This window comes from Sorex araneus, chromosome 2, assembly GCF_027595985.1.
Source record: "Sorex araneus isolate mSorAra2 chromosome 2, mSorAra2.pri, whole genome shotgun sequence".
Lineage (NCBI taxonomy): Eukaryota > Metazoa > Chordata > Mammalia > Eulipotyphla > Soricidae > Sorex > Sorex araneus.
In genome coordinates this window covers 225,519,540-225,541,519 of record NC_073303.1, presented here as the reverse complement: position 1 = coordinate 225,541,519, position 21,980 = coordinate 225,519,540, and the positions used below count along the sequence as shown (strand labels likewise).

Here is a 21,980-nt window from a genome sequence, read left to right as displayed (position 1 = left end):
GGCCGACCCGGGTTCGATTCCCAGCATCCCATAGGGTCCCCCAAGCACCACCAGGAGTAATTCCTGAGTGCATGAGCCAGAGTAACCCCTGTGCATCGCTGGGGTGTGACAAAAAAAAAAAGCAAAAAAATAAAAGAAAAATATAAAGTTCTGGGGCTAGAGAGATAGTACGACAGGTAAGGCACTTATGATTTACTCATGATTTACCCAGGTTTGATTACTGGCACCCCCATGTGGTCACTTGCACCCCACAAGGAGTGATCCCTGAGGGTAGAACCAGGAGTAAGCCCTGAGCACTGGCTGGCCTGGCCCCCAAACAAAAACCAGCCAATCAAACGAAAACAGGCTCACTCTTTCAAGGCCATGTTCTCTCTTGAACTTGTGTTCCTCTCTTCCTCTTCCCTCATGTTTCCCTAAGTAAATTTTGTCCAGTGAAAACTATCTTGCTTCACTTAAAAGACAAAACAAGGGGTTGGAGCAATAGCACAGCGTGGAGGGCATTTGCCTTGCATTCAGCCGAGCCGGGTTCGGTTCCCAGCATCCCATATGGTCCCCCGAGCACCACCAGGAGTAATTCCTGAGTGCAGAGCCAGAAGTAACCCCTGTGCATCTCCAGGTATAGCAACAACAACAACAACAAAAAAAATGACAAAACAAAACAAGAAGTCCTATATGGAGGCCAGAGCGATAGTCAGATGGACTGAATATCAGCTTTGCGTGAGGGACCCTGGGTTTGATCCTTGGCACCGCATGGTCTGCCTGAGCACCTACTGCCAGGAGTGACCCTGGCAGAGCCTGGAGTAGCCCTGAGTCAGGGAGATGCTTCCAGAGTCTCTCTGGCCCTGTGATGTGCTGCTATGACATTGACACTCGGGGACTCTTCTCCGAAACAGCCTAGTGGGTCGAGACTGAAGAGCCAGGGTGGGAGATGGTTAAAAGGGCTGGAGTGCATGATTTGCACATAGGACTTGGATTCGTTTGATCCTGGGCACTGTCTGGTACCCTGAGCACTGCTAGATATACCCCTTACTCTCCCCCAACACACACACACACACACACACACACACACACACACACACACAAATCCCTAATTCTGCAATAAGAGTAGTGACTTTCTGCTTATCTATCTTTCTGTCTCATCTCTGATAGAGCGTTTCTTTATTTTCAAGTGGGAGGGAGCCTGTCTCCAAGGTCTTGGGAGTAAAACGATGCTGTTTGCACAAGATCAGTCATTGCTCTGATCCATCCTGTTCTACCCTATGAGGTAGGGTGCATGGGGGGGGGGGGTGGACTGAGCCACGTTTCGACTCCCCCTTCCCGACTTTACAGAATCAAAGGAGGCAGCAGAAGCCTCACATCCTGCCAAGTTACCGCTCAGATGGTGGGGCGATAAGGGGCAGAGATCTGACAGGCTGCCTTGCAAGCAGGAAACTTCTACCCATTTTTCACTGGCAGCACAATTGCACCTCTCTGCCTGCCTCCTCCAGCCTGACCTGCCTCCATCCAGCTCCTCTCAGAAGCACCTCCTTGGGGAGGGCTAGGAAAGCGTTCCAAAAGGCACAGACACCCAGATTTTTGCAGATCTTGCCATGTCTAGACAGAAACCCCATTTCTGTTGCATGCTAAACTGCAAAGGACTCAGGTAGATGTAGCCCATGACATCCAGCAGCCAGTTTCTCACCTGCGTTCCTTTGGGGAACCCATCCATCCATCCATCCATCCATCCGCTGCAAGACAGCAGGGACACCATGGCAGAGTGGCAAAGGGAGAGAAGCAGACTTGAGGGGCACTGGGGTGCCTGCGGGAGAGCCAGGAAGGGCAGTACTTTACGACCCCAATATGATCTACCACATCAGATTTTCTTTTCCTGCTGGAGGGGGCTGGGGGGGATTCCTGCTGTCTGAGCAGGAGGCCCCGTGCATATGTATGTCTCCCCAACCTGCTCCCCACCCCCCCACCCCCCCACCCGCCCCACAGCCTGGCCCGGGCATGCATCGGGCATTTAGTAAGTGCACATGGGGCTGGTGGTTATGTTGATTAGATGACAGCGCAGCACTCCGTCTGCGGAGTCCAGACTTCTGTCTCTCCCAACCCCTGGGAATTTCATAAATAAATCTCTGGACCTGCTCCAAGAAGAATGTCAAGGCTTCTGTGTATGTGTGTGCGTGTGTGTGTGTGTGTGTGTGTTTCCAAAAACACAACGATTTTACATGTTCCTAAGTAACTCATGGGGAAGAATGAGGGTGGGCATGGCAAAACAAGACGGAGGTGGTCTGTCTCGGGCTGGTGAACTGCGCTGGAAGACAGGCTGTTCCCTGGCTTCTGCAGCAGGTTCCGCTAACCTGCTCCCCGATCCTGCCCGTTGCCCTGGGCTCAGGTTGCTTGGCTCCCTGCCCCCACCCTGCCCCACCCCCACCAGCTCTGGCAGTATTCTCCACTAGGTTTTTGCAAAGTGCTGGGGTCTTAAAATAGCAGAAAGGCACACTTACTCAGACGATAGTGTCAATTCCTGTCCCACAGAATGATCAAAAGGAAGGAGAGGAGAGGTTTGAGCAAGGCTCCCAGGGCATCTTCCTGACCAGAGGGCTGAGTGGGCACAGGGCCGGGCAGGAGAGAGGGCAGGCTTCTAGTGTGAGGAAGGAAATAGAAAGGAGAGGCCAGTGGGTAGGGCGCTTGCCTCTGTGTGTGTGTGTGTGTGTGTGTGTCTGAGTTTCGTTGGTGTAAATGAGGGGGCTAGGGAGAGGGGCACAGAATCTAGATTTTATTCCTGAACTGTGAGCTCCTGAAGGGCAAGAACTTTGTCTCAAGTGGTCCCAGGGCCTCACCCTGGGCCTGGCATATAGCCACTTCTTGCATGTTCCAAGGATGCATCGTAATGGGTGGACATGCGGATGTGATTGAACATAAAACAAGAGCTCCAAAGATAGTCCAAATATAGTTTTTTTTAAATTATTTTTTCATTAATGAATCACCGTGAGGGTACAGATACAGATTTACATATTTTCATGCTTGTGCTTCAGTCACACAATGCTCGAGTGTCCATCCCTCCGATGACCCTAGCATCCCTCCCCCCAGCCCCGCCCCCCACCCCACCCCGCCTCTGTGGCAGGGCATTCCCTTTTGTTCTCTCTCTCCTTTTGGGTGTTGTGGTTTGCTATGGGCTATGAAGGTATTGGGTGGCCATCGTGTTCGATCTATAGTCTGCTTTTGACAGTCCAACTTTAGATGGCAAAATTGGCCATCTGAAGCGGGCGCCCCAAAGCTGATCAACATTACTTATTGTACCGTTTAATGAACGCTGGGGGGACGCAGGAGTGGCAGAGTTTAGTCTGTCTGGAGGAGGAGGGAGAGGAGCATGGCAGGGGGAGGAGCTGGGCTTGCTCTCTAGGCTGGGCAGAATCCTGGGCTTCTAGCGAGGGCACCTCGGCTTTAAGGAAAAACACACCCAAACCTGGGGAAACGCAGTGGATTTCCTGGAAAGCTGCGTGAGGATCTTAGAGGAGCTGGGGGTGAGGGATCCGGTGGGCTCAGGGGATCTGAGAGGCCAGCGGGCTGGTCTGTGAAGAGAACAATTTGTCAGTGGGCGAGGCCCACCCACGCGCAGCTCCACACCTCGCTCCCTCTCCCCTCCGCCCCCCTACACTCTCTCTCCCTGTCTGCCTCTGCTCCCCTCTCCCCTCCTGGCTCCGCTTACTCTGCTGCCACATGGCAGGGGGTTTCCAGGCACTACTTTGCAGCGTCTGTCTGCCACCATCTCATGTCTTTGTCCCCTCAGTTCAAGTGCTCATGCTTCCAGGGCTCGGTCTGCTTGCTCCGTTCACCTGCTCATGGCTGATGCAGTCTTCAGGGGCCAGAAGGCAACACCTGTGAACTCACCTAGAGAGGGGCACAGGCAGGTGGGAGCCGGAACCCCCTAATCTGGGTGGAGGCGGGGTGCAGGGCCACCTGACTATCAGCTTGTCCTGTGTGAGCATGCTGGAGTTCGACTCCCGGTATCAGGTGATCCCCAGGCACCCGATTCTGTAGCCTGGAGCAGCCCCCTCCACCCCCAGCTCGGGATGTGGCCCTGGGCTGCTCTCGTGAGGGTTCTGGATGGCCTCTAGTACTGTCCAAGGGGTACTGCCCAAGCGCTGAGTGGACCAGGTATCCCTGGGAGTGGCCCCCGAGCCTTTGAGCATGGCTTGGAAGCCCTCCCCAGGGCCAGGCTGCATTTCTAAATCTCGCCCATGTTTAGAAACCAGACACTGAGCTCAGGGACAGCGGCAGGAGAGAGCCGGCCTGTTCCCAGAGACGGGGCCAAGGGGAGAGGACCTCTGGGGACACGGGGCACGGTGGAGGTGGCCAGGAGAAAGGGCGCTTGCAACACGAGAGTGCCCGCGATGTCTGGTATGAGGCTCTGGACTGGGCCCCGCTGACGGGCACAGAGTGGGGCCAGCCAGGCTGGCAGAGGCTGGGCAGCCCACGGCAAACGGCGAGTGAGCAGGAGAGCTGGGCAAGCCCAGAGAGAAACGGGCATGAATCATCGGGGCCCAGGGCAGCGGCCTGTTTACCGAGAGGGCTGGCGCAGGGCTGAGGCGAGGATGCGGGAGAAGAAAGCAGGCTGCTTCTGAAACCAGGAGGGGCCGGGGGTTCCTCCAGGGTAGGCCGTCCCCAAGAGCCCCCCTCCCGGGACACCCCAGACTATTGCAGCAGGGCTTGGGTCCCCTCAGAATGCAGCTGTCCCCCTCAGCCACCAACACATTCCCTTCAGCTCCCTTCCACGCCACCATGCTCTCACTTTGCCCGTTTCCTGAAATTCCTGATTCCCCGATTAGCCAAAGGTCCCCACCCCTCATCTCTCCGATCAAACATGCCCTCTTCTTCCACTGTGGGCTGCTGAGTACTTCCAGGCCGACTGGAGTAGCTCAGAGGCTCAATCCTGACCGGGCCCCAGCAGCCCCCTCACCATGCCTTTTGTGACTCTACAGACCCCACTCTCGTTCCCATCCGTCCTCCTCCCCCACCCACCTTGGCTTTTGCTCCTTGCAAGCCCCCCACCCTCCCGTGCCAACCCACCTCCTATGACGAACGAACAAATGAACAGAGCGGGCACGGCTGTGACTGTACTTAGATTTCTAGACACTTTCTCTGAGCAATTCCAGCCTCCAGGCCTGGCAAGGGAATATTCTCCCCTCAACCAAAGCCACTGGGCTGGAGCGATAGCACAGCGGGTAGGGCATTTGCCTTGCACGCGGCCAACCCAGGTTCGATTCCTCCATCCCTCTCGGAGAGCCCGGCAAGCTACCGAGAGTATCCCGCCCACACAGCAGAGCCTGGCAAGCTCCAAGTGGTGTATTCAATATGCCAAACAACAAGTAACAACAAGTCTCACAACGGAGATGTTACTGGTGCCCGCTCAAGCAAATCAATGAGCACTTGGGATGACAGTGCTACAGTGATACCAAAGCCACTGGTCATGCTTCTGGGTCTTTCTCCCGTGCTGCCCAGCCACTCTGGATTCCTACTCCTCCTCTCCCTGGAGCTCTGACATTCTCTCTGCCCCTGTATTGCCAGTAAGGTTACAATCTCTGCTCAAAGGGCGAGTGTGCGTGCCAGACGCAAGAGGCCCAGGTGTGATCCCTGGCCTCTGGGTGTGACCCCCAGACTCAATAAATTCTAACCATTCCTTCTTGTTAAGGTCAGAAAACGCAGTGCACGTTCCCTCATTCCTTACGTACACAGTTGGCATTCCCCTTTTTCTCTTGTCTAGTCTGGAAACTTTTATTTATAAAATTGGGTTGTTTGGTTCCCTTATCTTTATTACAGTCATGGGTCTGTTTTGTGGTTGTTGTCGTGGTTGCTGTGGGGGACAACACCTGGTCGTACCCAGAGGCCACGGGCTGCGAGGATGGAAGGCAAGTGCTCAGCTGCACCCAGCCCACGGGCACGTTTGACTTCTGCCTGCATCATATCTCTACTCTCTTTTTTATCATCTTAAGATTGAAATTTCCCTTCTGGCTTTTGGGATTTGGGGGCCAAATCTGGCTGTGCCCATTCTCGCTTCTACGCTCAAGGGTCATATCAGGAGGTTTTGGGGGGACCGTAGGTGGTGCCGGTCGGTGTTGGCTACGTGCTAGGCAAGGCCTTAGCTTCTGTAATATCACTCTGGTGACAATGTTTTTGGTTGGCTTGGGTTTTGTTGTTATTGTCGTTTGGGGGGGATGACACCTAGTTGTTCTCAGGGCTGTGCTCGAGGATCGTTGCAGGGGATCTCAACTCTGAGGTGACGGCGAAGGGAAGGGTTAGACATAAATCCTGCTAAGGTTCTTGGTGTTGGCCTGGCTACTCTGCAGCTCCTTACTAAGTCTGAATATTAATGACTGAATAAATTAAAGGTGTCTTGAGCCAGAGAGATAGTACAGTGAGTAGGGTATCTGTGTTGCACGTGGCCAACCGAGGTTCAATCCCTAGATATCCTACATGGTTCTCCTGAGCGTGCCAGGAGTGTTCCTTGAGCACAGAGCCAGGAGTAAACCCTGAGCACTGCCGGGTGTGGCCCCAAACCAAAAATTATTTTAAAGTCTATCTTGATAGTTCTCTAATCTCTTCCTGGACTGGAGCAATAGCACAGTGGGTAGGGCATTTGCCTTGCACATGGCCGACCCGGATTCGATTCTCTGTCCCTTTTGGAGAGCCCAGGAAGCTACCAAGAGTATCCTGCCCACATGGCAGAGCCTGGCAAGCTCCCTGTGGCGTATTCAATATGCCAAAAACACTAACAACAAGTCTCACAATGGAGACATTACTGGTGCCCGCTTGAGCAAATTGATGAGCAATGGAATGATAGTGCTACAGTGCTATAGTGAATCTCTTCCTGAAGCCTAGCACTGCTGTGACCCCCTAAGGATCAGGACTCTTGACAGACTCCTGTCAAGACTGCATTAGGATGCAGCGGTTGCTGCAGGTGACATGACCTGGAATTCGATGGAAACCACAGTAGTTCTCTGGGTAGCTATGAAGAAATTGCTTACAGGCAGGCACAGGACCAAGCAGAGAGGGACAGACTAGAACGAAAGCTGATAAACAACAGAGATTGTTCTGAGGTACACAGGATGCCCCTACTGGGACCGATTAGTAACTGGCCGAGGGGCTCTGTCTGGAGGGCTGCACGGAGCACTGTGACATTCCTGCAGGAGCTACTGTCAGTGGGTGAGCCAGTGTCTCCACTGGGTGTGGCCTAGTAGTGACGTTAGGGCTTCAAAGGCCTGTGCATGGCAAGGCAAGGATCAAGGATAGACCATGTGGTAGGAAAAACAATGTGAAGGCAACTGAACGTCTTGGACCTCCTATGAGGTGGGGGAGCCCCGTTAGGAGTGCTGGGGTTTCATCCTGTTGCTGAAACCTTCTGAGTAAATGAGCCTCTCAACTATTTTGGTGGCCCCTTTGCATTGGCATCACGTCCCCTTATCACGTGTGAAATCAGCTTGCCTACGGGTGGAGATCAGGAGCAGGGCCGGGAGTGACTGTCATACCTTCAGTCTTGGCGCTGGCCCTGCAGGAGCCCAGACACAGGCAGAGCCAGTCAGTTCACACAGCTGCACGGCTGGGGTGGGAGCCACTGCTCTTTGCGATCAGAATACCATGTACTTAGAAGGGCCAAGGGCATGTGGAAGGACCTCAGTGAAAAGGAACCTGGCTTAAAAGAAAGTGCTGGGCTGGAGCGATAGCACAGTGGGTAGGGCGTTTGCCTTGCACGCGGCCGACCCAGGTTCAAATCCCAACATCCCATAGGGTCCCCGAGCACCGCCAAGAGTAATTCCTGAGTACATGAGCCAGGAGTAACCTCTGTGCAACGCTGAGTGTGACCCAAAAAGAAAAAAAAAAAAGAAAAGGAAATGCTGCCAGGCTCATGAAGCCTGAGAATCCCCTGGCATCCCCTGTGCATCGCCAGGTGTGATCCAAAAAGAAAAAAAAAAAGATGACCTCTTGGGGCCAAAATGATAGTACAGCAGTTAATAGACTTGCTTGCATATGGTCGAACTGGGTCTATTCCTGACACGTAAGTCCTGTGTACAGAGAGAAAAGTAAACCCTAAGCGGGGCTGGAGCGATAGCACAGCGGGTAGGGCATTTGCCTTGCATGTGGCCCACCCGGGTTTGATTCCCAGCATCCCATATGGTTCCCTGAGCACCGCCAGGAGTAATTCCTGAGTGCAGAGCCAGGAGTGACCCCTGAGCATCGCTGGGTGTGACCCAAAAAGAAAAAAAAAGTAAACCCTAAGCACTGACAGGTATAGTTCAAAAACAAAAATAAAAAAGAGGGTGACCTCTGATGACAGCTCCTGGATCAGTACAGCTGCTGTGATGTTGGAGAGACGCAGGACCTGTGGGTATGACTGCTGTCCTAATAATAGCTAGCCAGGCGAGTGGCTTACCTTCCCTGCATCTTGGCTGCCTCACCCATAAATCACACACACCTCAACCACTTCGTAGGGTTGTAATAAAGGTCAAGTCGTCATCATAACCTCACTACTTTACTTTGCTTCCTATGTCTCAGAGGCTGTGCTAGGCGCTCTCCATACAGCCTCTCTGATTGGCTTCACTTTACAGATAAGTTCAATTTAAGTGCAGGGAAGTGAAACATTTTGCCCGAAGTCAAGTGCTCTTGCATTAGTTGATGGAGTTGGTACGTGGTCTATGGACCCGATGTTCTGTTTCTCTGAGCTGTCAGGTCAAGAATGTGACTGCTGGGGCCAGAGCCATAGCACAGCGGGTAGGGCGTTTTCCTTGCACTCAGTGGACCCAGGTTCGATCCCCGGCATCCCTTATGGTTCCTCAGCACTGCCAGGAGAAATTCCTGAGTGTAGAGCCAGGAGTAACCCTGAACATCACTGGGTGTGGCCCAAAAAGCAAAAAAAAAAAAAATGTAACTGCAAAACTACCACAAAAAGTACCCCCTGGATTTCTGGCCTCGCAGCCATAGTGATAGCACTTAGGAAAGGGCCATCCTTCCCCTTGTTTTGAGGAATGGTCCCAGCAGGGGTTGGAGAAGGTATTATGTTGAATAGTATCCCACAGAAATTCAGAATTAATGAATATGATCTTATTTGGAAATACAATCTTTATGGTCAAGTTAAAATTACTTGGGCTTATATTGAATCAAGATGGGCCCTAAGCCAATGACTTCATAAGAAATTGGGGCCAGGGATGGACCCCAATGGCAGAGTACTTAGCTAGAATATGTGAGGTCCTCGTTTCAAACTTGGTACTTGATATAGAGAGAGAGAAAGGGAGAGAGAGAGAGAGAGAATTTCTGGGAACTCAGAAATGCAACCGTAGGGAGAAGAAGGACATGTGATGAAGTCTCTAGGTTGTTTTTGTTTTTGTTTTTATTTTGTTTTGGGTTTTTTTGGGGGGAGGAAGGGTTGTTTGGGTTTTGGGTCACGCCTAGCAATGCTCACAGGTTACTCTGCACTCAGAGATCACTTCTGGTGGAATCACGGGACACTGTGGGAAATTGATGATTGAACCCGGGTCGGTTGCATGCAAGGCAACTGCCCTACTCACTATACTATCTCTCCAGCACCATGAGAGGTCTTCGTTCTTGCTTCCACAAACCAAAGAACTGCCAAGGATTCTGGAAGCTGCCAGAAGCTAGAAGAGACAAGATTTTTTTTCCAATGGCACCTAGGTTTCAAATTTCCAGCCTTCAGAACTGGGCGCATCAGTGTGTTGTTTTAAGCCATGCCGTTCATGTTCATGGCGCTTTGTTAGGGCAACCCTAGGGAATCAATTAATTGTTTATTTAAATCCTTAGCCCTGTGTCCCCTCCAGAGGGAGCCTGAAGAAAGGGTGGAGCAGAGTTTGGGGGACCAGTTGGATGGACTGGAGCAAGGTGCCCACTTGCTGGGGGCAGGGGGGGGGGTGGAGATTCAGGGAGTGTTCAGGAAGAGTAGGATAAAAATAAGATGTGTACTCATGCAGCTACACTGACTTGTAGACGGTGCCTCTGCAGGACGTGGCATGCGTGTGTTTGTATGCAGGTTGTCTGGGGAGGGTGTCTGCAGTCTGGTTTTTCCTGGATGTGAGGATGAGAGCTGTTGACAACACTAATAAGGTGAGGATTCCATTTGCAAACCCCCCCACCCTTGGTCAGGCTCTCCGCCCCAAGATCTCAGATAATGAAAGTGTGGGGAGAGCTTTGAAAACCCGTCCAGGTCTTCAGGCTTTGAAAACCTGTCCAGTCAGTAAGAAGGATTCAGCATGGAGAATTTAGATGCAGAACATAGGCTCCAAAGATCTTGATCTTTTGCACTCTTTGGTCTTTACACCACACCTGTTGGTGCTCAGGACTTACCCCTGGCTCAGGAGTCACTCCCGGAGGTGCTGGGATGGAATACAGGGGTGAGCGGGTAAAGAATGTATAACACAAAACAAGCCCCCGACCACTGTCCTACCTCTCCTCTTTTCACAAGAGCAAGTGCTTGTGCAAGGAAATCGGACTTTGTGGGGAAAGACATTTGACTCCATTAATAAGCACCATTTCCTAAATTGAGCAACGCTTGCTTATTTTTGTAAAATATTTAGAAAATACTGAGATTTTTGAAAAAAAGTAAATTACCCTGGTGATAACTAACGATCATATTGGGTCGGAATTTTCAGCCTTTTGGATGAAGAACATGCATGGTCTGGCAAGCTACCCATGGCGTATTCGATATGCCAAAAACAGTAACGATAGGTCTCATTCCCCTGACCCTGAAAGAGCCTCTAATCATTGGGAAAAATGAGTAAGGAGAGGCTGCTAAAATCTCAGGACGGAGTGTAATAGAGACGTTACTGGTGCCCGCTCGAGTAAATCGATGAACAATGGGATGACAGTGATACAGTGACTGGACAAAGAAAATTGAAAGAATATGGCAACTACTTTAATAGTTTGCCTTCCATTGAACAATATCACATGAACATTTTCTTGGGTTGTTAATTTTTTATTCTATCTTTTGATTTTTTGCGGTTCTTCGGGTGCACCTTATTGAACTGCCCTTGGCCGTGTGCGGGGAGCCCCTGACTAGCACACCTCCACCCTGCCCTCCAGGGGGCACAAAACCTTCGTCCAAGTAGGGGGACAAAAAGGGGCCACAGCAGTGACCAGTCCAAATAAAATGGAACACAGGAACAAGCACTAAGGCAAAGATATTTTTTCCTTTTTGGGTCACACCCAGTGATGCACAGGGGTTACTCCTGGCTCATGCACTCAGGCATCATTCCTGGCGGTGCTCGGGGAACCATATGGGATGCTGAGATTCGAACCTGGGTCGGCTGCGTACAAGGCAAATGCCCTACCCGCTGCGCTATCACGACAGCCCCACTAAGGCAAAGATTTTTTTAAAATTTGGATCACATAATTTACATAACAGTGATGTTCTCTGGCTCTCTGGCTCTTAGGGACTATGGGGAGGCCATGGAAAAGGCAGGAGATTCCTTAAACTATGCATCAAGGGCCTCTGGGATGACTGCTAAAGAACAATGCACAATCCAGTCCCGGTCACACCATTGAACTTGGGGATGCTCTGGTGACTCTCACCGTCACCATTCCATTTTTTAAATCCTGAGTCAAGTGTCAAAACAGAAACAAAAAAGGCGGGGTGGGGGGGCCCAAACAATGATGAATCAAGCCATACCAATCTCATCTCGGTTTCTGAGCTAGTTAGGTATTGTCAAAAAAGGGCATGGCGCAGCAGAGTTGCAGTCTGCCTAGAAGCCTTTGTGGTGGACGATGGACGAGCCAGACTCATCATACCCCTGCTTGCTGATCCACATCTCCTGGAGGGTGGACAGCGAGGCCAGGGTGGAGGCCCCATCCACACCGAGTACTTGTGCTCCAGAGGCGCCATGATCTTGATCTTCATGGTGCGGGGGCCAGGGCAATGGTCTCCTTCTGCATCCTGTAGGCAACGCCGGAGTACATGCTGGTGCTGCCAGAGGGCACCGTTTCAGCACACAGGGCCTTCCGCATGTCCATGTCACAGTTTATGATGGAACTGAAGGCCGTCTCATGGATGCCACAGGACTCCTTGCCCAGAAAGGAGAGCGGAAACAGCATCTCGGGCAGCAGAAGCGCTCATGGCTGATGGTGATCACCTGGCTGTGAGCAGCTCTCCTCCAGGGAGGACAAGGAGGCCGCCGTGGCCATCTCCCACTCAAAGTCCAGCGCCACGTAGCACAAGTTCTCCTTGATGTCGCCCATGATCTCCCACTCAGCCGAGGTGGTGAGGCTGAAGCTGTGCCCCATGAGGACCGTGATGAGGTCTTCGGTCAGGTGGCGGCTGGCCAAGTTCAGACCCAGGATGGTAGGGGGCAGTGCGTAGCCCTCATCCTAGGTGGGCACCGTGTGGGGCACCCCGTCACCGGAGTCTGTTTCCGTACCCATGACGCAGCCAGAGGCATCCAGGGACAGCACAGCTGGGGGGGTGCAGGTCTCGAACACGATCTGGGTCATCTCCTCACGGTCGGCCTTGGGGCTCAGGGGGGCCTCGTCAGCAGCGTGGGGTGCTCCTCGGGGCCACGCACAGCTCTTGTAGAAGGTGTGGTGCCAGATCGTCTCCCTGTTGACCCAGTAGGTGACGATGCTGTGCTCGGCGGGTACTTGAGCGTCAGGATGCCACTCTTGCTCTGGGCCCCGTTGCCCACGTCCTCCTGGCCCGTCCGTGCCCACCTCACATCCTAGAGCTGGTGCTGTCAGCACCCCACCATGGAGGGGAAGAAACCACTGGGGGGGGCTTTGTCCCCCATTAAGCCAGCCTTGCACATACTGGAACCACTGGGAAGCACGAGCTCAGCGATACTGATTTCATCATCTATGGTGGGTGGGAGCATTGTGGAGCGCTGAAGTGAGGAAGGCGACAGGCAGGGCTCATGCTCTGGAGGCCGTCTCAGCTGGCTAGGGTTGTATTTCTTTTTTTTTTTTTTACTTTTTGGGTCACACCCAGCGATGCACAGGGGTTACTCCTGGCTCATACACTCAGGAATTAACTCCTGGCAGTGCTCAGGGAACCATATGGGATGCTGGGAATTGAACCCGGGTCAGCCTCATGCAAGGCAAATGCCCACCCACTGTGCTATTGCTCCAGCCCCCAAGGGTTGTAAATTTTTTATAAATAATTTTTAAATAAAGCTTCATTATTTGGATGGATGATCATTTAAGTCTTCTACTATTGCTACTTCACTTCCTAGCATTTTATCCTGATAAATGTGCAACAGTTAGCCTTTTCCATAAATATTTGTCCCACATGAATTCCTGTTGAATATTAACCCTAAGTGTTTTAGGCTTCATCAGTGAATTGCACCTTTTCCTCCCTCCAGAGCAACTTACAGTGCTCTTTCGAGCAACCCTAATCCCCCGAGTTTATCTTTAACCTTTCCTTTGTGCTTTACCTCTCATTGTCACAATTCCCCAAGTCAGTCTTGGTTACTTATAAGTCAGACCTCCTGGTAACTCTGGACTTTGTATTTTTAGTAAATTACTTGCTTTTCTTGGGAAGGCCGAGTAGGTTTCTAAAATCTCAGGGATAGGACGAATGGAGAGGTTACTGAGACCGCTCAAGCAATTCGACGATCAACGGGATTTCATGATGGTGTGGCTTGCTTTTCTATTTCCTCTATAACCTTTTCAGAATTTAACTATAGAGCAATGTTCTTTGCTGAAACACAGAAAGACTGTAAATGCTATGCTCCTAATATTTGGGAGCTGATTTGCTCTGAATTATATCTACTCCTGGGATTGCTTAACTCATGCTTCAGTTGCATAGTCCCTAACACCCCCAAAAGGGAGGTCCTCACTGTTGGACTTGGATAGACCCAGGGCAAGTGGCGAAGATACCCTGGCATCGAAGTGGAACAGTCTAGAAAGCACAAAAGCACAGTCTTGATGCAAACCGTTTTGACTTAGGAGACAGGACCCCCATGGGGAAGGACAAGCTGAACCAGCTTGAGGACTTAGTCTGGGATTTACGGTAAAGGCCAGCAGGCTTGTCCTCAGAACCCGGAGAACTAAGTTTTGGAATCTATGACTCTTACTGTGTTTATCCAAATAACTGCCAGTATTAATAAGAAGTAAACTTAATTGTTTAATATTTACTAGTAGCTAGGGGAAGAGAAAAGCAATATAACGCTTCTTGCCCCTGGATGAATCTCTCTCTCTAGCCCCTAGGAGACAGAATGTCTCCTTGAGTTAATCCCCCCAAAGAGAAGTGCCTCTTGTAAAGGATGAATCACACAATCCCACCTATGTGCGGCCCCATGCCTTGAACCCCTCAGATGTTCTTCACTAACAGCTCGCATTAAATGGGCCGTTTTGACCATCAGTCTATGGCCCCCATCTCTTTGTTCCTTTGCTGGGGAGCCGGTTCTCCGCCACCAATTCGCGCAGGTACATTTTGAACTCATTCTTTTGATTGAACTCACAGATTCTTTTTGCTTCTAGTGCCAGGGATCAAACCCAGGTCCTCACAAAGACAAGTGCTCTACCTCTGAGCTCCAGCCCCTGCCCGCATTCGGTCCTTGACGACCTGCTGAATCGCACCCGGTATACCCTACATCACACCGAGCCTTGAGACCACACGGGCCGGCTGTTCTTCCAAAGGCTTCCTTCTACCGCCCGCAGAGCTCGGCGCCTCCCGCAGCACCCTCTCGGACCGAGTCTGCTCCCGAGGGAACCGCTCGCAACGCTCTGCCCAGGGGCGCTAGAGCAGCGGGTCGCACAGGTTGCTGTGTGCTGGGGGCGGCGGGGTGCGGGGTACCCGGGCGGGCGGGCTCCCGGGGTTCTCCCGACGGGGGCTGGAGACCCGGCAGCAGGGCTGCGGGGAACGAACGCCGGGAGCACGTGCGGCGCGCGGAGCACCTTCGACACGGGGGCGAGGCGTCGGGGCGCAGAGGTACCCGAGCGCGGCGCGGGGTGCGGGGCGGCGGGCGGAGGCTGCGGCCGGGCCCCCACGCCTGGGGCCGGCCGCGGCGCGGCGGCCGCCCTCCCGCCCCTTTAACAGGGACACTCCCCTTTAAGGCAGGCGCCGCGCGCGCGCCCGGCCCCGCCCTTCGGGGGCGCGCGCGGCGGCGGCGGCGCCGGCTCCGCCGGGAGCGCACGTGCGGGCGCCGGGCGGAGGCAGGGAGGCGGGAGCGGCGGGAGGAGGGGAGGCGCCGGGGGCGCGCGCGCGCGCTGGGCGCTGCTGGGCTGCGGCGGCGGCGGCGGTTACTATGGCGGAGTCGGCCGGAGCCTCCTCCTTCTTCCCCCTTGTTGTCCTCCTGCTCGCTGGCAGCGGCGGGGCCGGGCCCCGGGGGATCCAGGGTGAGTCCCGGGGCGGGGGCCGGGATGCGGGGGGCCGGGCGAGGGCGAGGCCGCGAGCCGCGGCCCCCGGACGGCAGCGCGCCCCCTCCCCACGCGCACAATATGGCCGGGCGGGGGGCGCGGAGGAGCCGGGGTGACCCGCGGCGGCGCTCCCGCCGGGCCCCGGGGCCGGCCGAGCCCCCCTCCCCGCGGAGCCCGACCCGGGAGGGCTCCCGGGGGTCGCGCTCGCAGCCCCCCGGCCCCCCGTGCTCGGTGGGGAGCGTGCGGGCTTCCTCCCCGGAGGACCCCAGAGCCCGGCTTTCTGCCCCTCTGCACATCCAGGGGCGGGGCGGGGCGGGGGTCTTCGTTCCTTCCCTCTAGATGCTCCTGGAGGGGGGGGCTCCTTTTTCTCCCGCCAAGATAGTGGGGCTCGGGCGATTGGGGGGGGGTCCTCGCTTTTCCGAGGTGCCGTTGCGTAGCGCAGCTGGCAGGGGCAGGGGGGTCTCTAACCTTTCCCCCGGCTCCCTGCCCCGGTGCCTTTCTCCCCCCCTCCTGTCGCGGCCAGGGGAGCCCCGCGTCCCCTCCGCGCCGCGCCTGGAGTTGCGCGGGGTCGCCCCCCGCCCCCAGCCCGCGCCCGGGCGCGCGGCGGGCGCTGCTCGGCGCTAGGTGGGACGCGCAGGCCCCGCGGCGGGGGGCGCGGGGCCCGGGAGACGCTCCGACCCTGGGCAGCCGCGCTCGGGCTCGGCTCCTCGGCGGCTAGGTGTGTTTGCTCGCCGGCCCGCCGCCCCCACCCCCCGCGGGGGCCCATTCATTGCAGCCCTCCGAGGATGCCTGGACCCGCCTCCAGCGCCCGGGAGGGCGGCGAGATCCCACCCCGCGGCCCCGGGCCCGGCCTGCTCGCCGCCCTGCCCCCACCGCGCGCTCCCCTCACCTTCCCGCCCCCGCGCCCGGCGCTCCCTTCGCACCTTGGAGCTGGGGGCGGCGCGGGGGCGGGGGGAAGGGTGTTCATGTTTGTGGGACCCTCTGCCCGGCGCGTTGGTGCCTGATGCCGAGGCTGGGGGGGTGGGGGGGCGGTGCTGAGACGAGCAGGTGAAAGCCTCAAATATTGGAGAGTCGCGTCTCCAACGTGATTTGGCCTTGGGCTTCGCCGATGAAGGCCCTTTTTGGTCATTCCCTGGAGGTGATTATTGACCCACGGGTGGGTCCGGCAGAGGCGATCGGGATGGTCTTTGCCCCGCCTTGCCCGATCGATGCCCGCCGCTTGGACTGCTCTGCAACCCCCGAACCTTCCAGCCGTGGGAGCGGGAGCGTGTGTGTCCTGGGGCTCCCCGCCTCCCCGGCTCTGATGTTTGCTTCGGTGGGTTCGGGCTTCCGTAAACCAGGGCCAAATCACGGAGAGGCACCACCGCACTTCGGGGTCTCCAAAGCAAGTTCACGAAGCTGCAGCCCTGATGCCGGTTCCCAGCGGTGTCGCGGGGGTCTTTGTTCACGGGCAAATGCTCCTGTGAGGCTGCTCCCGGGGTCTGTGCTCGGGGGTGTCTCTGCTCCGTGGCAAGGGCAGGGGGTGCTGGGGGCCCTGGTAAACATGGTGAAGGTGTGTGAACACAGCCTGACATTTGTGGTAAGCTCATGGCTTTCATGAATCTTGTTTGCCCGGCCTCATTGTGGGCTGTTTCTGGAATGTGTAACAATGTTATTCCTTTAGTGGGGTTTAAGTAAGGAGACAGCCTCCACGTTTCTCATTTTATATGTGTATCAATAAATCCTTATGTTCTTTCTATAGGAATTTTTATCCTGCCCCCGATACATGCCTAATATATACATACCATATCTGTATTTCTATATCTATGCTTATAATTTGCACAGCCATTTCCCTGTTGATTTGAGGTAGGCTGTGGGGTTTTTCTTGTAGTGAGCCTGGTTAAGGATGCTAATAAATGATAATCCAACTGGTTATGAATGGGGTAGAGTTGTTGGTTTGTTTTTTTTTCCCTAACCTTCCTAAAATGAATGTTTGCTGGGGTAAAGATAGATGGGCATCATAGCAAGTTATTTTCTTTTTTTGGTAAATTGGAAATTAGGTTGTGTGTCCAGCAAACATTTTCGAAGGCCTTTAAACTTCTTGGCCAGACAGTACATTTTTTTTTTCCCTGGGACACATCTAGTTGCCAATAGTGCATGCTACAGAGACCACTGTTGCAAAAGGCCTCAAGTAAAACGTCACTTCTGGGAAAACAGACTGGGATAACAAGAAGTTGATTGCTTTCCTCCTCCGCTGTTCCTTTATGGCATTCCCCAAGGTGGGCTGGAGGAACCAGGGTGCTGCGTACTTGGACACACTCTAATGGCCAGGTGCTTCTGTTTATTTGTGAATTAACTGTAATTTGGCTAAGAATGAGTGAAAGCCCATGAGAAGGAGAATGAGTTTCAGGTTATAAGCATTTCACTCATTTGATAGGTAAACCATGTGGTTTTTTTTTTTTTTTTAAGGCCTAGCTCTGGAATTTTTACATTAGTATTTAAAAATGTAAAGTTGATTAGTCGCAGAACATGCCACTCATATATTACTACAAAAGCAAAAAGGGGGACATTTGAGGCTTCAGTAGGCACATTTAATTTTTTTTTTTATGAATAGATAAAATCGGATTTTAGGTTAACTCTTGTTGAGTGGACGTGGGTTTGAAGTACAGTGAGAGTGAACTCTCCTAGGGAAGGAGAACTTTGCGTTCGTTTCATTAGAAAGAGCTGAAAAGAATGTGATTAAAGCATAATAAAATGGCTACTCTTGCTAAAAGTTAGCGCCAGGTAGAAGGAGGAAGCCGGTTTCTAGCCTCTGAACTTCGCTCTCTACTGGTTGTCCTTGAACAAATCGCTTAACCTTTCTCTGACCGCCTCAGTGCAACCTGGGGCCAGTCGGGAATCGGTCTGTGTAGCTCTTATTGAGACATTCGGGAGACTGACTTACTGATAGCCAGTTGGCTAGGAGGTATTTTTAGACACAGTTTCTGACTTCAGTGAACAACCATGTTGGGTTACTTTTTATCTTATAGGGCAGAAAAACATATTCTTAAGATTGACAGAAACACCACATGCTTAATTAAGCACTGCTGCGCTCACTGTCTCCGTTTGTACATTTTTGTAGGCTGGTTCAGATTTCCTTTAGCCGAGGTCTGTCTGCTGACAGGCCTGTGGCTGGTTCGCAGGGGACCGCATACCTGTGCTAATCAAAGATGGTCCGAGGGAGTGACCTGCTTTACGGCTTTATTGGTTTGGCAATGCTTTAATTCTTATGCAATTCTGGGTATGTTTATGGCACTATGTAAATGTTACGTAAGAACATGGAGGCTGAGAGGTGGCCGGAGTAGTGGCTGTGTGAGCACAGGAAGGTTAGGCTGAGGACTTCATCAGGAAGGACCTTGGGAATCTATCGTCGGTACAGAAAAAAAGCTGCACTTCATTTTCCTTCAAAAACCTTTTTAGATGATTGTGTCTTTCAGGTGGACCGCTGTGTTATAAATAGGTTTATTCTCTACCGGTGAGCTAATTGCAACCTTGCTACCAAAATATAAATCAGTAAACGAGGAGATGATGAGGCACATTGCTTCCTTCAGCAAGTCCTGTTGAAGTGGCTTGTTGCGTTTTGGAACAGGAGTTGAATTGCGTTGCAGTCTGTTCTCATAACTCAGGAGTACAGGGTGTCGAGGTGGAACGGAATTCTCAGTTCGGGGTGCTTTAGATCTTTATTTTTGAAGGTTAAATTAGAATACCGAAGTGACTCTTACTTTAAATTTGAAATCCTTGTTTTCTGTTTAGTTTTTGCTCAGAGCAGCAGGGAACATTAATTCTGGAATCGTGCCTCTTCGTCTTGAATTCTTACATGTAAGCATAGAGGTTGATAACAGAGGGTCTTAGCTCATTTTTTCTCATTATTTATTTTATTTGTTATTTCTTTTTGGTTGTAGGGTCATACCCAGCAGTACTCAGGGCTTACTCCTGGCTCTGCACTGAGGGATCACTCCTGGAGGGGCTCAGGGCAGCATGTGGGGTGCCAGGGATTGAATCCTGGTCAGCTGGGTACAAGACAAGTGCCCTGCCTCTGCTATCTCTCCAGTCCGCCTCTCAGCTAGTATTTCTAAAAGGAAATCCTTCCAGAGCCCTCTTTCTCAGCCATCCTTCTAATGCTACAAGTGCTGCAGGGACCCATTGCGCGTGCGTGCGTGCGTGCGTGCGTGCGTGCGTGCGTGCGTGCGTGCGTGTGTGTGTGTGTGCGCGTGTGTGTGTGTGTGTGTGTAAGGGGGAGAACCCAGGAGGGTACTTAAGAAACAGCTTGGATTCAGGGTCCCTGGAACCCTCGCCCCCGCACCTCCCTTTGGCCAGGCTAGAGCACCTCCCTGCCCTTGGCGTTGCTCTCCTCCAGTGCTGTCCCCGACAGGGTTTCGCCCACTGTAATTTCCCAAAGTGGGTGCCGCCGCTCCGGGGAGCTTACTGGTAGCCTTGAGTGTGACCGGGCCAAGGCGTTCGGTTTGTTGGCTTAAAAGAGAGAGATTTCTAAGGGGTTGCTGAGGTTTTTAATTTTTTCCTGAAAAGGGGCCATTAGGTTAAATAAGTTTGGGCACCTGACCTGCGTTGCATCATCTCTGCTCTTGCATGTTCCCTGCTTGCGGGCTTTGCCACCCCCTGTGCATGTAACACCAGCTGAAATACCATTTCCGAATGTATCTTTCCCCGAATCTTGGGTTGCCTGAGCGGGGCTGAGCTGTGAAGTTTCCACTGCAGGTAACCCTACCTGCCCAGGGTGTCGGCGACAGAGCCTCTGTCCACAGCTCGGGGCTTCCTGAGGATTTTCCCCTTTCCACTGAAGCCTTAAGCCTGCGCTTTTCTTGCTAAATATTTTGAGCTTAATATAATGAAGGTAACTGCCTTTCCCTTTAAAGTATTGCCCTAAAATTTACACAATTACATATAGGCAATTTTTAAATTTGGTTGGATGTGTGCCTAGAATGGTTCTTGGCATGGGAATGAACAGAAAACTAGATGGACAAAAATCCTCAACTGTCACAGAACTTAAAATTGCGGTGGTCTAGGCTGAAAATAAGTGAACCCAATTAGCAGCCATGAATGCTGTGTGAGGAAATTAACCAGGGTGATGTGCTAGAGTGTGGGCAGCTGAGTGTCTGGCCTGAGCTCGAGGTGGGGCCCGGCCAGGCCAGGCCTGGCTTCTGGTGGTTGTGTTCAGGAAACGGACGTGAACACTGGAATGAGTGACTTCTGGGCCATTGCTCCGAAGGATGATACAGGTGAGGTGCCTGTGAGCACTCAACACAGTGCCGTGTTTTATCTGTGTTTCCATTTAAAGATGCCTATTCACTGCGATCGCTGATGCCCTAATACTGCACTTGAACGGCCTGCATGTAACATCTCATCGCTGTATATTCTCTTTCTCTCTCTCTCTCTCTCTCTCTCTCTCCCTCTCCCTCTCCCTCTCCCTCTCCCTCTCCTTTCTGGGTCATATCTGGTGATGCTCTGGGGTTACTGGCTCTGCACTCAGGAATGCTTGGGGGATCACGTGGGAAGTCAGGGATCGGACCTAGGTTGGCGTACAAGGAAAACGCCCTTCCTGCTGTACAGTCGCTCCAGCCCCTCACCGTATTCTTTCTGGGAAGTACATCACTGCCTTCTTGAGTTTAGGAATAAGGGCTAGAACTCCTGCATCACTCTGGGGACTGGTTTGTGCCACCAGCAAAAGATAGAGTGATGCAAAGCCTAGCGTTAAACACACCGTGGAAAGGGCACTACTGCTAGTAGGAGACCGCAGTAAGGCGTGATGTCGCAACTGTGACTACACGTGGAACAAATGCCTTGGTTGACTCAAATTTTTTACCACCCTGTGCATATCTGCAAATGACCATGAAAACACCGAGAAGATTGATTTGGGGGTTACAAATGAATTTTAGCAAGTAAGCAAATTAAGGGAGAAGAAACCCATGAATAATGAGGATCAACTGTGTTTTGTTAAAGCTGTACTGAAACCACATAGAATTTCAGGGGTCCTAGATGTTTTCACAGAGCTGGACTTGTAATACATAGTTAGAAGTCCCATACCCAGTCTCCAGCTAAACTAAACTTACCTGCATATACATATTGAATACCATTCTGTGGTGATCTGAAGATTTCTTCATATTTATCGAATTACTTCCATGTGCCTCACGCTGTTGGAGGTGCTGAAAAGTCCAGAGTAAACAAAGGGAGACACAAATGCCCCCTGTGAAGCGTACCTTCTTGCAGGTGAGATAGTGACAGAAGAAAGAAAATAGGAAGCCGTTCATCTCTGCCCCCAGCCCTGGCGTACACATACCATCTCCCAGGCACTCAGTTAAGCATGCTGCTCCTATGAAGGCATTTTCAGGGTAATTGAGGTCCCAAACCTGTTGACCTTCAGATAGGAGGACTGCTCTGGTGGCCCTGCGCTAAGCAAGGCAGGCCTTTAGAAACAGTCCTCTCCGTGCAGAAGTCACGGTCCTGCTGAGAATGCTCTCGATTCAGGGTGGACACGGGTGGTGGCCAGAGTGCTAACAGAACAGATAGGCACGTCGTTTTTTGTTTTTAACTATTTTATTGAATCACTGTGAGATAGACCCTTACAAAGCTGTTCATGATTGGATTTCAGTCATACCGTGTTCCAACCC

General features: G+C 52.7%; 1 protein-coding gene and 1 pseudogene across 1 annotated transcript in view; one reads left to right on the top strand and one right to left on the bottom strand.

The window, feature by feature from the left end:
* Positions 1 to 11,055: 11,055 nt before the first annotated feature.
* LOC101540179 (actin, clone 302-like) lies at positions 11,056 to 13,007 on the bottom strand (annotated as a pseudogene).
* A 2,133-nt stretch (positions 13,008 to 15,140) lies between these two features.
* ACVR1B (activin A receptor type 1B) overlaps positions 15,141 to 21,980 on the top strand; it is a 43,657-nt gene continuing 36,817 nt past the window's right edge. Inside the window, exon 1 of the mRNA XM_055126516.1 lies at positions 15,141 to 15,315. Within this exon, the coding sequence (XP_054982491.1) occupies positions 15,225 to 15,315 (91 nt within the window). The 5' untranslated portion in view covers positions 15,141 to 15,224. The remainder of the gene's footprint in view (positions 15,316 to 21,980) is intronic.